Source organism: Alexandromys fortis, unplaced genomic scaffold (genome assembly GCF_014885135.2).
Source record: "Alexandromys fortis isolate MF-2015 unplaced genomic scaffold, M_Fortis_MF-2015_v1.1 scaffold_284, whole genome shotgun sequence".
Classification (NCBI taxonomy): Eukaryota; Metazoa; Chordata; class Mammalia; order Rodentia; family Cricetidae; genus Alexandromys; species Alexandromys fortis.
The window spans coordinates 948,574-964,008 of record NW_026068160.1 but is presented as its reverse complement, the minus strand read 5'-3'; the positions used below and the strand labels follow the sequence as shown (position 1 = coordinate 964,008).

The 15,435-nt window shown below is 54.1% G+C and overlaps 1 protein-coding gene across 1 annotated transcript; it reads left to right on the top strand.

Moving 5' to 3' along the window:
- Positions 1-1,963: 1,963 nt before the first annotated feature.
- Cers1 (ceramide synthase 1) lies at positions 1,964-15,294 on the top strand. Its single transcript, XM_050127686.1, has 7 exons — positions 1,964-2,229; positions 4,230-4,389; positions 7,341-7,521; positions 8,855-9,016; positions 9,439-9,586; positions 9,676-9,785; positions 15,155-15,294. The coding sequence occupies exons 1-7, from the start codon at positions 1,981-1,983 to the stop codon at positions 15,195-15,197; spliced, it is 1,053 nt and encodes a 350-aa protein (XP_049983643.1). The 5' UTR covers positions 1,964-1,980; the 3' UTR covers positions 15,198-15,294.
- Positions 15,295-15,435: the final 141 nt, after the last annotated feature.

Sequence of the window (15,435 nt, the reverse complement as noted above, 5' to 3'; positions counted from 1 at the left end):
GAATGACACGGGTCTGTCACTTAGCAGAGACAGTGAGGAGCGCCTGACCAGGTGGGGTCCAGCTGGACAGGAAGGAGGAGGGCCAGTTAGGGCTCTCAGTGGGGGCAGGGCTCTGTTGGGCTATGCGCCTCCTGCTAGACTCTGGAGGACACACGTTCCAGTGGCAGACAGCAGAAAGGACCCTGGGCTGGCCTCACCTCACCTGCTGGGGAGAAGATTAGATGTTTGGCCTTCAGGCTGTTATCTTCATCTGCCTTGGGGTTTAGCCACCACAGGTGCCACCGCAAGGCATCCACTGACAACCTGGCCCTGTGGGCTCCATTAGGGGTCCAGCAGCCTTAGCACTGAGCCTTGGTGCCTGTTGAAGTGTCTGCCCAGAAGCCCTGGTCCCAGGCCAAGAAGAAATTCAGGCTGAGTAGGCTCCTTTCCCTTACAGATGGGTGCTGCATTTACCTGATGGCATAGAGATTGCCAGGAGGAACCGGGAAGGGCCCCAGGCCCTAGCCTGTCACCTGACAACTCAGGAGCAAGTACAGGAATCCTCTTCCACGAGGTCTACCTCAGGAACATTGAGTGCTGCACTCCTAGGGAGAGGTGGGAGGATCAGGAGTTCAAGGTCAACTACTGAGGCCCTCTCAACAGAAGGAAGCTGTGAGAGTCTGCTCAGTGAACTGCCTTCCCCAAGAGCAGGAGAGCCCGAGTTGGGATCCCCAGCATACAATAGCCAATAGGAGTGGCTCATGTCTGTAAGCTCAGGCTTGGGAGCTGGGTGTGGAAGATGAAGCCCCCTAGGGCTCACTGGTCACCTGGTCTAGCTTGATGAGTGAGTCCTAAGTCAGTGAGAGACCCGCCTCCACAAATAGAGAGCAGGGGTTGGAGGGGGGTCAGTGGTTCAGAGCACCCACTGCCCCTGGAGAGGATCCAGGTTCAGTTCCCAACCTGTTCAGGGATCTGATATCCTCTTCTGGCCTCCAGAGGACTGGACCTGAGCTCTGATCCCAGCAGCAATGTTCACCCAGTCCACAACAGCCTGGAACTTCATCTCCAGGGGCTCTACGCCTTGTGAACCTAGACCTATGTGGCAGGTGCACACACAGACACATACACGTCATAGTTTTTAAATGGTGGAGAAAGGTAGTAGACATCTATCTCTGACCTAAATGATAACTTGGCATGTGAGTACATGCACCGCGTGTACCTGTGCACAAGGCTGGGGACGTGGCACCATTGGTGGCGTGCTTCCCTTGCAAACAGCAGTGGATAAACCGTGCATGGTGGTGCAGAACTGCCTTCCAGGCACTCAGAGGCTGAAGCAGGAGAATTGGGAGTTCAAGGCCATCATCAGCTGCACCTTGAGACCCTGTCATCAGCACAGGAGGCCTTGTGACTGGAGAAATCAGTAAAGTAGAGGAAACCGACCAGGCTTGTCTTGGTGGCTTTGTCCCTAGCCCTTTTCCAGGTAGCTCCCTCCCTAACAGCTGCAGTCTTCCAGTGAGCCTCTATACGACTAGGGCAGGCTCCGGAGCTGGCTGGAACCACAGAAACAGGAGCCCAGCGGATGGCGGGTTGGTCGGGACACAAGCATGGGCAGATCTTTTTGATTTATTTGTTTGTGTAAGTGGGCACATAGGTGGAGGTGAGAGGAAAACTTGCTAGACTCTGTCTGTCCTCACCTTCAGGACATTAATTTGGTGGCAGGCCCCCTCACACCTGCTGGGTCATCTTGACTGCAGAAGAACCCCAGGATTGTCGCAGACTGAGCAGAGGACAGATCACTCAGAGTTTGGGAATCACTAGGTCCTACAACGGGAGAGCAGGAGGGGTGGTGCCTGGCATCATGAGGGGCGGGGCCTTGGTCAGCCACGCCCCTGCTTTTGCACTGGCGGGGGCTTGCGCGCCCCCAGCCTGGCTGCAGCGCGTGACGCACGGGGGCGCGCTCCGGCTCGGAAGCGTGCAGGCGGTGGCGGGCGAGCGAGTGGCATGGCGGCTGCGACAACGACCACCGGGCTTGCGACGCCAGAGCCCATGCCTAGCTACGCGCAGATGTTGCAACGAAGCTGGGCCTCGGTGCTGGCGGCCGCACGGGGCTGCGGGGACTGCGGCTGGGGACTCGCGCTTCGAGGCCTGGTGGAGCACGCGCACCTGGCTGCCCCGGAGCTGCTCCTGGCCGCGCTGTGCGCTCTGGGCTGGACCGCACTGCGCTCGGTGGCCACCGCTCGCCTCTTTCGGGTCAGTGCGACCTGGGGGCCCTGTGACCTGCATGCAGGAGAGTGAGTGGGGCCGCTTCTCATGTATCCCTATGTCCATAGTGGCCGCTGGGAAAAGGGGGGCCTGGGTTTGGATATTGGGACCTCAGAGGCTATTCCGAGACCCTTTGCAACAGGGTGGGGTGGGTGCGGGGGTGTCACTGAACTGAAGTGACACTTTGATGGATTGGGAATCCCATGTGGTGTGGGGGTGTTATGGATGCAAGGAAACTAGATCCACACCCTATCCTGAGCAGTTTTGATAGAATCTAGGGCAATCCGCTCGGTACAGCATCTGTGCTGTTGCGGACCCAAGGGTGGTCAACCTTCTGGAAACCGACCTGGGGACCAGGGAGTCTAGATCCTGCATCAGGAGACCTCGAGGTGCCCAGAGGTCACCTGAGCCGTGCGTCACCGGGAGCTGCTGTGTCTACACCGTATCTGTGCAGTCGATGCCCCGCCCCTGTCTGGAGTGCCCACCACCCCCGAAGCAGGGATGGCACAGACCAGTGTGTCAAGGGCCCTACCGAGGGGCTCAACCTTGGGAATGACCCTGTCTATGTCTTCAGTGTTGTATTCTGCCGCCCCCATGGGGCGATGGTCAAAATGCTGTTTCTGGAGACTGAAGAGGCCACCGCCCAGCTCTGAAGAATGACCCTGGTAGTGATGGCATTGGCACCTGACCCAGTCTTCGCTCCTCCTTGGGGGTGGTCTCTGTGGCATTTGGGCCAGTACCATGGTGGATACTCTCCAGAGGGCTAGCTGGGGACATCCCGCCCCCATCTGACTGGAAGTGGCAGAGGGTGCGGGAACAGAGAGCGTTGTGCCAACAATGGGACCTTTCTCTGCTGTCAGGAAGAGGCTGTTAGGTCAAAATAGGGTGTTTCCAGCTCCAGAGCCCACCCTGTCTGTTGTCAACCAATAGAAGGAGCAACCTCAGACCCCAACCTCTGAAGAGAGGGGGGAGGGGATGAGGAGGGCCAACCCACAGGGCAGCCCTGGTCCCCATCTGCCTTGGCTAGTGTGCTCTCCCAGCGCCCAGCTGGGATGCTGGAAGCCCTTGAGGCAGCCTGAGGCCACCCCACTTCCACCCTCCACCCTCCTCCTCCCCTAGAAACAGGCAGAGGGGCTGTCCCATTCTCCAAGCTCAACTTGGCAGCAGCCTGGTTGCTAGGGGTTACGAGAGCTGGGCTCTGGCTGTCTCCATGACAACTGCTGGGTGCTCTGGGTTCCTCTGGCCCCCTCAGCCTTGGGAAGAAGGGGGCTGGGTTTGGCCCTCAGTGCTGGAGCTCCTGGGGCCTTCCTGGACTCTAGCTGGCCCATTCCAACCCATTTTTGTAGTTCTGACACAGTGTCACTCTGAAGCCTAGGCTGCTCAAATTCACAGCAGTCTTCCTGCCTCAGCCTCCCAAGCTGGGATATAGGCATACACCACTGACCTGTGACGTCTCCACGTCCCCCAAATCAGCTTGCCTCCCACCTTTCCCCCTCCAACACCGTCACAGCCTTTGGCCCCCAGCTTTCCCTCCCAGCTCCTTCCTATCCTCAGTTTCTCCTGCCTTCTTCCCAGAGGGGGCGGGGTCACTGTTTTCAAGTTCCCTGTCTCCCAAGGTATTTTCCTTCAATAGCTCTTCCCCCTTTCTCCCTCCCTGAAACACCCCCATTTCCTGCTAGAACCTGAGCACCCCACCCCCAGATTCCCTAAGCTCCATTGCTTTAAGCTTTGACATAACAAACCTCCTCTCTCTGCCCTCCCCCCCCCCCACCGCCCAGCTTCCCCCTCCCAGGCCACACAGGACAGCTGGGTGCTATGTTTAGCCCTTCATGGCCACACACATGGGCTCTGGTTACCCCAGATGATATGGGCACAGGGGCCCAACTTTCTCAATGCCATTGAGACTGGCGAGTCCCTGGGCCTCGCTTTTCTCCCCTAGTGGAGCATCGCGCTCCCCAAAACAACCACTACCTACTGTGTCTCCACAGCCCCTGGCCAAGCGGTGTCATCTGCAGCCTCGAGATGCTGCCAGGTTACCTGAGAGCGCCTGGAAGCTTCTTTTCTACTTGGGCTGTTGGAGCTACTGTGCCTACCTGCTCCTGGGTGCCCATTATCCTTTCTTCCATGACCCACCCTCTGTCTTCTACGGTAGGCATCCTGCAGGACCAGTGCAGAGGGGCAGGCAGAATGGCTGGGGCTGGCAGGATGGCTCAGGGCAGGCAGGATGGCTCGGGGCAGGCAGGATAGCTCGGGGGCAAAGGTGGCAGCCAAGCCGACAACTCGAGTTCTAGCCTTGGGACTCAGCAGAAAGCGAGAAGTGGCTTTTAAAAGTCCTTTGATTGCCACATGTACACCGTGACACACATGTGTGCGTGCACACACACGTTCTGGGTTGGCCCTAATGAGATACCTCTGTGGAAGTCTTTTGATACCAAGACAAGGGTGGGCATGGAACCCTGGGAGCAGTGTGGTCAGAAGAGTCCCCAACCCGGGCTGGTCCTGCAGGGACCTGTGCAAAGACATGACAAGATGGCTCTATGAAGGTAGCTCCTGGCTGGAGCTGGAGTTTCACACAAGATAGAGAGAATGGGAATTGGTGTGTGTGAGCATGTGCAGAGTTTGGAGGTGGGGGGGGGGCTCCATGCTGAGTACCATAATGTGGGAATCATGAGAGCCCTGAGAGGTACATTGATAGATTCTTCCCACGTGGACTGGGGAGAGGCTGAGAGGACTCTGGGGGGCACAGCTAGGCGCTGTGGTGACTTTGCCCACAAGGAAAGCACGACACACAATCTTTCTTCCTGTGTAGTCCAGAATGGCCTAAAATTGGAGGCCCCCTGCTCAATGTCCTGGGTGCTGAGACTGCCGTGCACCATTGCTCCCACGGCCATGGGAGTTTTGAATTTCAAAAGGAGTGGTGTTGGCTGTTACTCAGTTTGCCTTTATATGGGTAACTCATGGTATGATTGAATTAGATTCCTGTTTGGTCAGAGTGTTGAGAGTTTATTGGGCACCCACAGGTTTTTTTGTGGGTATTTTTCTGGGGATGGAAGCAGAGTCCTGCATACTGGACAGGTGCAACAGCTAACCACGCCCCACCCCCTCCCTGGGGGTGATCTAGGCTGTCTACTCTTTACTCCTGAGCCACGCCCACATCCACTCATTGGGCAACTCTAGTCAGGGGCCCTCTCCCTGAACCCCAGCCCCAGGCTTATGCAAGTGCCAGGTTGGCTTGTGCTAGGGACAGCTAGGAAGAGGTCCCCAAACCTTCATGGGAAGGGGAGGTAGGGGTGAGGGAGGTAGAGGACTGTCTTGGAGGTGACTGGCTGAAGTGTACCAAAGAGAGGCAGGGCAGGTAGCCGAGCTTTGAGCACTAGGGGCTTGCTGGAGGATGAGAAGATAAATGTGCTACAGGGTGTTTTCTTTCTCTTTTTATCTCAGCGTGGCGGGGACACCAGTGTGCCACAGTTTGCACATGTGTGTGAAGGTTAGAGAACAAGTCGGGGTTGTCCTCTCCATCATCCCTCCTGTGGGGCCAAACAGGTCATCAGTGTTGGTGGCGAGCACCTTTACCCACTGAGCCTTCCTGTGGGTCTTTGGAGATTTTTATACAGGGTCTCATGTAGCCTGGGGTGGTCTCAAACTTGGCTTTCTCCTGCCTCAGCCTCCAGAATCCTGGGCAGAGGACAGCATTTGTGTTATTTCTGTCCACTGTTCTGAGGGTTCTGGGGATGGAGTTCTGGTGACCAGACATTCGCAGAGGGTGAGCGTCTCTGCCCTACAAGTCCTCTTGGACTTTCTTTTGAGTGGCTGCCTCTAAGCTAGGGTTGATGCAGCTGGGGACATGGGTGTCACAAAGGTTCAGAGTCAGAAGACTTGGTGGGCAGAGCACTGAGGAGCCCTTGCACTCAGCGGCAGGGGAGAGGAAGAGGCACAAGGGGGGGAGGGCTTGCTGGGAGGAGAGACAGTTGTCTGAACAGATGATAGCCTGGAGACATGGGAGGCTGGAGAGGAGAATGGAGGCCTCAGGGAGTCTCCCAGGGCCAATGTCCTGGGTCAGGCATCGCTGTAGGAGCCATGTCTGTCTGGGCCCCAGCATGAGGGCGCATACTTGTTATCTCAACACTGGGAAGACTGAGGCAGGAGGATTTCTGTGAGTAGGTCTTTGGCCAGCTTGGGTTATATAAGAGACCTCCAAAAAACAAGACAAGCAAACAAAAAAACAAGCAAGCAAAACGGGGCTCGGGAGTTGGTAGAGAGCTTGCCTAAAAGCAAAAAGCCCTCGGTTCCATCCAGGCATGGTGTCTCCACAGGCCGGCCATTCCAGCACTCAGGAAATGGGATTGGTGGGGATGGGATTGTGAATTCAAGGTCATCATTTGTTACACAGAGATTTTGAGGTGAGCTTGGCCTACATGAGACCCTGACTCAAAAACCAAACAAGACTGGTGAGGTGACCCATCCGGGAAAGGTGCTTGCTGCCAGGCTGGGGACCTGGGTTGGTCCCTGGGACCCATAGATGTAGCACGAATAATAAACACCCAGAGACAGATGTTGGGTTCAAGCTGAAGACCAGAGAGGCAAAGCAGCCAAGCCACTAGAGAGTTCTTCCCTCTGCCAAAGCTGGGCGGTCCTGTCCTCAGCCTGACTGCGGACAGCCCTGAGCTCCTGTCTCTAGTGCAGGCATCAAAGGCGTGCACCGTGGCTGCCCACCCTCTGTGGCTGCCTAGTGCGGCTGCTGGGGTTAAGGTGTGTCCACCACGGCCTGGCCTCTAGTGACCGTGGCTGCCCACCCTCTGTGGCTGACTAGTGCGGGGGACTGCTGGGATTGAGGTGTGTCCACCATGGCCTGGCTTCTAGGGACTCAGCTCTGCGCTCTGATCTTCAACCTTTAGTTATTAAAACACAAGCAAAATCTCACTGTACACAGAGTGGAAGGAGAAGACTGACTTCTGAACATGTCCTCCCACCTCCACAGGGACCCGAGACAGGCAGGTGCTACACACATTCACGCAGACAGGATACACGCTGTTGTGAGGCTGTGTTGGGAGGTCTTGGGGGACAGGCCTGAACATGACCGTGAACGTGGCTCTTTCCAGACTGGAGGTCGGGCATGGCAGTGCCCTGGGACATAGCCACCGCCTACCTGCTGCAGGGGAGCTTCTACTGCCATTCCGTCTACGCCACCGTGTACATGGACACCTGGCGCAAGGACTCCGTGGTCATGCTGCTGCATCATGTGGTCACCCTGCTTCTCATCGCCTCTTCCTACGCCTTCCGGTGAGGTCATCAGGAGGGTGGGCAGGCAATATGTGCAAAGGGCCTGGGGCCAGAGCAAGGAGGGGTCAGGAAACGGGTGTAAGGAGAAGGACCCAGAGACCCTTTCCTCACCCGCTGTCCACTGCCTTGGTCCTAGACCTGTGTGACACCCTTTAAAATTCCTTTGACATTTATTTATTTTGGTGGGTGGCATATCTATGTTGCAACTTGTGTGAGGGTCAGAGGACAACTTTCGGGAGTTGGTTCTCCTCCTGGAGTTGAACTTGGGTTATCAGGTTCGACAGCAAGTGCCTTTACCCACTGAGCCCTGTATGGACCCTTGGCCAGCAGGGGTTTACTCACAAACAGGAGATCTGGTGTTCAAGGCCCACATGTATTGCCACCTCTCGGGGCTGAGACAGGAGGATTGCAGAGTTCCAGGCTGAGCTACAGTAGGGCTCTATCTCGAACAGAAGAAAAACTAAGCTATGCTTCAGAGGCTGAGACAGGAGGATTTCTGTGAGTTCTAGGCCAGCAAGAGCTATAAGAGTGAGGCCTGTCAGGTGGTGGCAGTGCACACCTTTAATCCCAGCACTCGGGAGGCAGAGGCAGGCAGATGTCTGTGAGTTCGAGACCAGCCTGGTCTACAAGAGCTAGTTCCAGGACAGGCTCCAAAGCCACAGAGAAACCCTGTCTCAAAACAAAACAAAAGACCTGATCCAGTGCAATAAAGGAGCAAAGAAATGATCTACAGCCAAGAGTGGCTGCCCCAGGCCACTGTCCTCACAGGTGCTGGCATGTATACACACACACACACACACACACACACACACACACACACACACGAAACAGTAGCGAGTACTGAAGCCACGTGTATGTGCTCCCCTGAAACTGGAGCAACAGGTGGTTGTGAGCCGCCATGTGGGTGCTGGGACCCAAACTCGAGTCCCCTGCAGGAGCAGCCAGTGGTCTTAGCCGCTGAGCCGTCCTTCCAGCCACAATTATGTGCTGCTCTTGCCAATGACCCTGGTTCAATTCCTGCGGCATGTTGGGTTGCTCATGCTTCAGGGCTCTGCGGGTCTGCACACAGGTACACACTCAAACACAAGCAGTAATAAAAAGCCACCGTGTTAGCTGGGCGGTGGTGGCGCATGCCTTTAATCCCAGCACTTGGGAGGCGGCGGATCTCTGTGAGTTCGAGACCAGCCTGGTCTCCAAGAGCTAGTTCCAGGACAGGCTCCAAAACCACAGAGAAACCCTGTCTCGAAAAACAAAAACAAAAACAAAAAAAATAAAAACAAAGCCACCGCGTGGCCCAGCTCCGTAGTCCTGATTGATTGTCCCCACCCTGTAGGTACCACAATGTAGGCCTCCTCGTGTTCTTCCTGCATGACGTTAGCGACGTGCAGCTGGAGTTCACCAAGCTCAACATCTACTTCAAAGCCAGGGGTGGCGCCTACCACCGCTTGCATGGGCTGGTGGCCAACCTGGGTTGCCTCAGCTTCTGCTTCTGCTGGTGAGGGGCGTGGCTCAGTGGGTGGGTGGGGCCAGTAGGGAGGGCATGGCTTGGGCTGTGGGCAGGGCCAGGGAAGAGAAGGGTGTGGCTTACTTGGGTGGAGACATGCATGGGAGGGGCCTGTGATTGGGTTGGGTTAGTAGGGTGGTACATAGGGCCTAGAACCACACATCCAGCCAGGGCCAGGCCAGACAGGGGAGGGGCTGGGGCTTAGTGAGGTGAGTGGGGCTTGGGAAGAAATAGGGTGCCGAGCTGGGAAGGGGCTGGGCTGGCCGCACAGAGGTGGTGGAAATGGGAAAGTGTGGGGCTGCCAGTGACAGGCAGATAAATCAGGGAAGAGAATGCGAGAATGCAAGAAGGGAGCCTGCACTCCCCCCCCCCCCACTCCCAGCCAAGCCTACTTGACTAGCCCCTCCCTTCAGGTTCTGGTTCCGCCTCTACTGGTTCCCGCTTAAGGTTCTGTATGTCACCTGCCACTCCAGCCTGCTGTTGGTACCTGACATCCCATACTATTTCTTCTTCAACACACTGCTGCTGCTCCTCACGGTCATGAACATCTACTGGTTCCTGGTGAGTCAGCCCCCACGGTGCTCCTCCTCAGGCATGGCAGGGGTCGCACCTTGCGACCTCACCATCTCACGGTGCCTTCTCCTCCACAGTACATCGTGGCTTTCGCAGCCAAGGTGCTAACTGGCCAGATGCGTGAACTGGAGGACTTGAGGGAATATGACACGCTGGAAGCTCAGCCTGCCGAGCCCTGCAAAGCTGAGTGAGTGGCGCTGGGTCTCGGTCCCAGGTCCCCCTTTAAGAACAGGCGTGAGCCCCTGAGAATGCAGGGACCCCACAGTGAAACTGCCTGAGGTGGATGCCTGGCTGCGTAGCCAGGAATGCAACATCTGGGCATGAGACAGCAACATCTGGGCATGAGACAGCCGACAAGGCTTGGCAGGGCTGGGAGCTGCTATCGAGGATGGAAGGAATGAGCAAGAGATTACACTAACCAGACTGTGACCCCCCAGCCCAAAGGACTGGGCCAAGGTTCTGTCCACCTGCCCTTCCGGTCTGGGGGTCTAGGGCTGGCGCAGCAGGTTCAGGGCATGCAGCACCTCTGAGACAACACAAAGAGATACGGCACTGAGCAAGGGCAGGAGGCTGGAGAAGGTTCCAGAAGGTACAAACCAGCCAGGCTCTGGGAGTCAACGAAGGAAGAGATATGAGTTAATGACTTTTGTTTTTAAGGAATGAAGAGGAAGCCATCTATTTTTAGTTATTTATTCTTATGGGTTGGGGCGTGTGCCACACACAGCGGCTGCGTGGTGGTCAGAGGACAGTTGTGCTCAAGTCCCTCAGGTCACTAGATGTGGCTATAAGCACCTTTCCCCTACTGAGCCATTTTGTTGGCTCTAAGTTCTTTTGTTTTTAACTTTTTAAATTATTATTTTTTTATCTTATGTGTATGTGCACCCTGAGTGTGCAGTAGCCAAGGCCAGAAGAGGGTGATGGATCCCCAGAAGGAGTTAAAGACAGTTATGAGCCTTAATGTGTTTGCTGGGAACTGAACCCAGATCCTTTGGAAGGGCAGTCAGTTCTTTTTTTTTTTTTGGTTTTTCGAGACAGGGTTTCTCTGTGGTTTTGGAGCCTGTCCTGGAACTAGCTCCTGTAGACCAGACTGGTCTCGAACTCACAGAGATCCACCTGCCTCTTCCTCCCAAGTGCTGGGATTAAAGGCGTGCGCCACTACTTCCTGGTTTTTTTTTTTTTTTTTTTTTTTTTTTTTTTTGGGCAGTCAGTTCTTAACTAGCCTCTGAGTCTCCCTCTTCAGTGATCCTCACCTTTCCCAACGCTGCAACCCTTTAGTACAGTTCCTCATGTTGTGGTGACCCCAACCTTAAAATTGTTTTTGTTGCTACTTCATAACTGTAATTTTGCTACTGCTATAAATTTTAAAGTAAATGAGGGATAGGTGATGCCATGAAAGGGTCGTTTGACCCCCCCACAGGTGTCATGCCCCACAGGTTGAGAACTGCTGCTTAAGGAAGGCCCTGCCCCTAAGTTGTTCTTTTAAAATGATTTGTGCATTTACTTTGCTTGGATGACATTTCTCTGCATGTGTGCCGGCTCTCTACCTGCACACCTGACTCCCACGGGGAAGAGGAGGGTGTCCAATCTCCTGGAATTGGAGTTACAGACAGTTGTGAGCTGCCATTAGCTGCTGGGACTCAAACCTGAGTCTTCTGGAAGAGCAGCCAGTGTTCTTAACCATGGCATGGACCTAAATTCTTGAAAAAGTAATGGAGTTGAGTTGGGCCTGAAGGCATCCATTCAGGGGCTGAGGCAAAAGCCCCTTCAGTTCCAGCGCAGTTTCAACTACAGAAGGATCTGTCTGAAAGAAAAGACCTGGACAAATAAGTAGACACATTTTAGTTCCATCCAAATCTGTGGCTACAGAGTGTTGAGGACAGAGCTAGCACCAGGGCATAGCGAGAGCCCTCGATTGCTTCCTATTGCTGTGATGAAATGTTGACCTAAAGCCACTGGGGGAGCAGGGAAAGGTGGCTCCCATTGCGCATGCAGCCTGCTTTCTTGACCACTTGTCCAAGGGTGAAGCCTCCCACAGTGGACTGGGAGCTCTCACACCAATCACTCAACAGGAAACCACTCCACAGACTCCACAGACTCCACAGACTCCACAGGCTCCACAGGCTCCACAGACTCCACAGACTCCACAGGCTCCACAGACTCCACAGGCTCCACAGACTTGCCTACAGATCACTCTGATGGAGGCCTGTTCTCAGTGGAGGCTCTCTCATTCCAATGACCCAGTTTGTGTCAACGACAAGAGACCAGTACAATTGTCCTTGCCAACCTGACACACAGACACATCAGTAGTAAACCATAATCTCTCCCCAAGATCTCATGTTGATGTTACAGTATAAAACACAGTCCAACTTTTAGAAGACCCCCAGTCTTTAGAAATTCCATCACTTAGTAAGCATAGTGGCACACGCTTTAATTCCAGCACTTGGGAAGCAGCAGGCAGATCTCTGTGAGTTTAAATTCAGGGTGAGTCTCAGGTCTTATAAGTCTTATAGTGAGACCCTGTCTCAGAAAACAAACAAAAATTCCGTCACTTAAAAGTCCAACCACTCTGGGGCTGGAGAGATGGCTCAGCAGTTGAGAGCACTGGCTGCTCTTCCAGAGGACCTGGGCTTAACTCCCACCATCCACTTGGCAGCTCACAATTGTCTGTGACTCTAGTTCCATGGGATCTGGCACCCTTACACCAATTTAGTTTTTAATAAATTATTTAGTGTGTTTTTAGTTAAACCACTGTTTAAATTATCCAAGCTGTGGCTTCTGTAAAACTAGAACTAAATTAAACATTTTTTACTCCAGACACAAAGTAGAACAGAACCAAATTCCCACAGTGTACCTCAGTGTCCCAATCTGGGATCCACTCACGACCTGGGCTTTAAAGGGCTTGCCACACGCAGTGTCTCAGCCCATGTTGGTTGTGCTCCGCTCCCAGCCTCAGACATGGAGGGCTCTCTGCCTTCAACTGTGGCCTTTTATCAGCTGCTGCCCACAGCCCCTTCATGCCTACAAACCCGGTGCCACACGGGAGGGGACCCTCTCTGGACTACAGCTTCTGTGTCCTGACCCTGAGGAAGACTTGCAGGAAGTCTTCACTGCCACGATGTTGGTCTCCATCACAGCGCACCAGAAGCTGTCAATCTCACCAGGCAAGAATCAGACCACTAACACAACTTTGGAGCCAAATTTGAAGCAAACTTTATTCAATACCATCCAGGACAATGGCCATTGGCCAGGTCCATACTGGGGGTTCCCAGAGATAGTCACAAATCACGTTAGTTGGATGCTTATACAGGCAAACCCTGCAAGGCTACATGCTTGGGGGCAAGCACACATCCTGATGGACAGCCTGCCTAGCGTGAGCGGCACAGCCTGTGCAACTGGGACAACAACCTTGTTCACGGACGTGAGGACACATGGTGTCTCATGTGAACAACCAGCCCCGGTGGGACGCAGAGGTTAGAGGTGTCTGTTTTATGGATCATATGATTTATGAGCACAGTAATTAAAACTTAAGCCATAGCTTTAGCTCTCACACGGCCTCATTACAGCTCTGAGTCGCCGCTTCCTAAGCCTCTGTCACGGTGGAAGTGACGGCAGCAAGCCCTATGGTAGCCAGAGCGGAAAGCTGGGGTTCACACCCTCAACTCCAGAGAGCAAACTTCACAGTGGGCGAGGCCTAAAGATCTCAAAGACTTCCTCCTGAAAAGCTGCACTGTGTGTGTGTGTGTGTGTGTGTGTGTGTGTGTGTGTGTGTGTGTATGGTTTTTGGACAGGGTTCCTCTGTGTAGCCCTGGGTGTCCTGGAACTCACTGTGTAGACCACGCTGGCCTTGAACTCTGCCTCTTGCCTGCAGGGATTAAAGGTGTGCTCCACCACTGTTTGGTAAAAAGCTCCACGTTTTAATCCTCCCAGACAGCGCCACCAGCTGAGGAGCCTGTGGGACACATTCTCACTGTAAGCACCATATCTATCAAGAGGCCTGGGACTTGTGTGAAGTCTCTGCCAGGGCTGTGACCAGCCGAGGAAGAGGACTGCCTGAGCCCACAGGTGGAAGCTAGTTTGTCTTGTTCTGATGTAGGCAAAACCTCAAAATCAAAGTGGAAACCAGGCGGTGGTGGCGCACGCCTTTAATCCCAGGCCTCAGGAGGCAGAGGCAGGCGGATCTCTGGAAGTTCCAGGCCAGCCTGGTTTACAGAGTGAGTTCCAGGACAGGCTCCATAGCTACTAAGAAATCCTATCTTGAAAAACCAGAACCAGGGGCTGGAGAGATGGCTCAGAGGTTAAGAGCATTGCCTGCTCTTCCAAAGGTCCTGAGTTCAATTCCCAGCAGCCACATGGTGGCTCACAACCATCTGTAATGAGGTCTGGTGCCCTCTTCTGGCCTGCAGACATACACACAGACAATATTATATACATAATAAATAAATAAACAAATAAATATTAAAAAAAAAAAGAAAAACCAGAACCAAACAAACAAAAAATTCAAGTGGAACAGCTTGCCTGGGAGACTGTCACACTGAGAATCAGTGAGCTTCAGGCTTACAGCTCAAACTGGTGTTTTTATTAAATGGGGTTCAGGGTAGGGTTGCATGTGCTGAGACATAAAGGGTCTGTTGGGAGTCTCATTTGGGGTGTGTTGAAGTTAGTGTGGGCTGTGAGGTCTGTGAAAACATGGTAGGGTATATTGAGGATGCTTCTAGAACATTCCAGGGGCTTCTACAAGGCTTAAGAGGGAGAGTCAAACAAATCGGAAACCAGGAGGGGCTCTCTCGCTGCAGAACTCATATATATTGAAATGTTTGCAAATGCAGCTCCCAGGGTTCTGCACCTCTGGAGACACAGGAAGTCCGTGGTACATCCCAAGAGCACAAACCACAGAGGGGAACACCAGGAGGGGAAGGGCAGAAACGACTGGGATCATCCCTTCTTGAGGAAACCTCAGTCTGGCCAGAACTCCTCCTGCAAGAATTGCTTAGGCACCAGGCTGCTATTCTTTGAGAGTCAGAGAGAATGAAACTTAACTGTATAAATTAAAAAACCCTAGCGCCTAGCTCGGTGGGCCAGGCCTCTCTAGTCATTCCAGCATGAGGGAAGCAGAGGTAGGTGATCTCTATGAGTTTGAGGCCAACCTGCGCTACAAAGGGAGTTCCAGCCTAGCTGTGGCCACAGAAAGGGACCCTATCTCTAAAACAAAAACAAACAAACAAACAAAAAAAACCCAAAAAACCAAAACTCCCCATAACTGGGTCTTGGGAACAGCTCGGCTGTAGAGCACATGCCCAGCGTGGCCAAGGTCTGCCTTCCATCCCAGCACTGGTGAACCCTCAAACCTTTCTCAGAAATTCTGAAGGGGGTACGGCAGGCACACAGGACCGCAGCAGAGATAGCCTGAGGGGGAGACAGGGAGCAAACCTCTCAGTGCTGCTTGGCAGGGACCCTGACCAATTCTACCTGGGAGGAAGAGGGGCCCCACGGAGGTGGAAGTAGGGGAAAGGAAGCATGTGATTCCCAAACTAATTTGTTCTGACTTCCGGTTCCCAGGAAGCCGCTGAGGAATGGCCTGGTGAAGGACAAGCTCTTCTGAGTCCCTGTCCTCAATTCTGCCACCCAGGACTCCCTCCCGTCCTACCTGGGAGACTGACCCCGCCCCTGGAGACTCCGCCCAGTGCCTGGAGATCTGCTCCCAAACTTGGGGAGCTGGCCCCGCCTTTGGAGGCAAGGCCTTGCTCCCAGGACGCCGGCCCCACCCTAAAATGCAGGATGAGATACTTCTCCAGGGACCCCGGCCGCCAGCAGCTCTGCCCTCTGGGTCAACTCTAGAC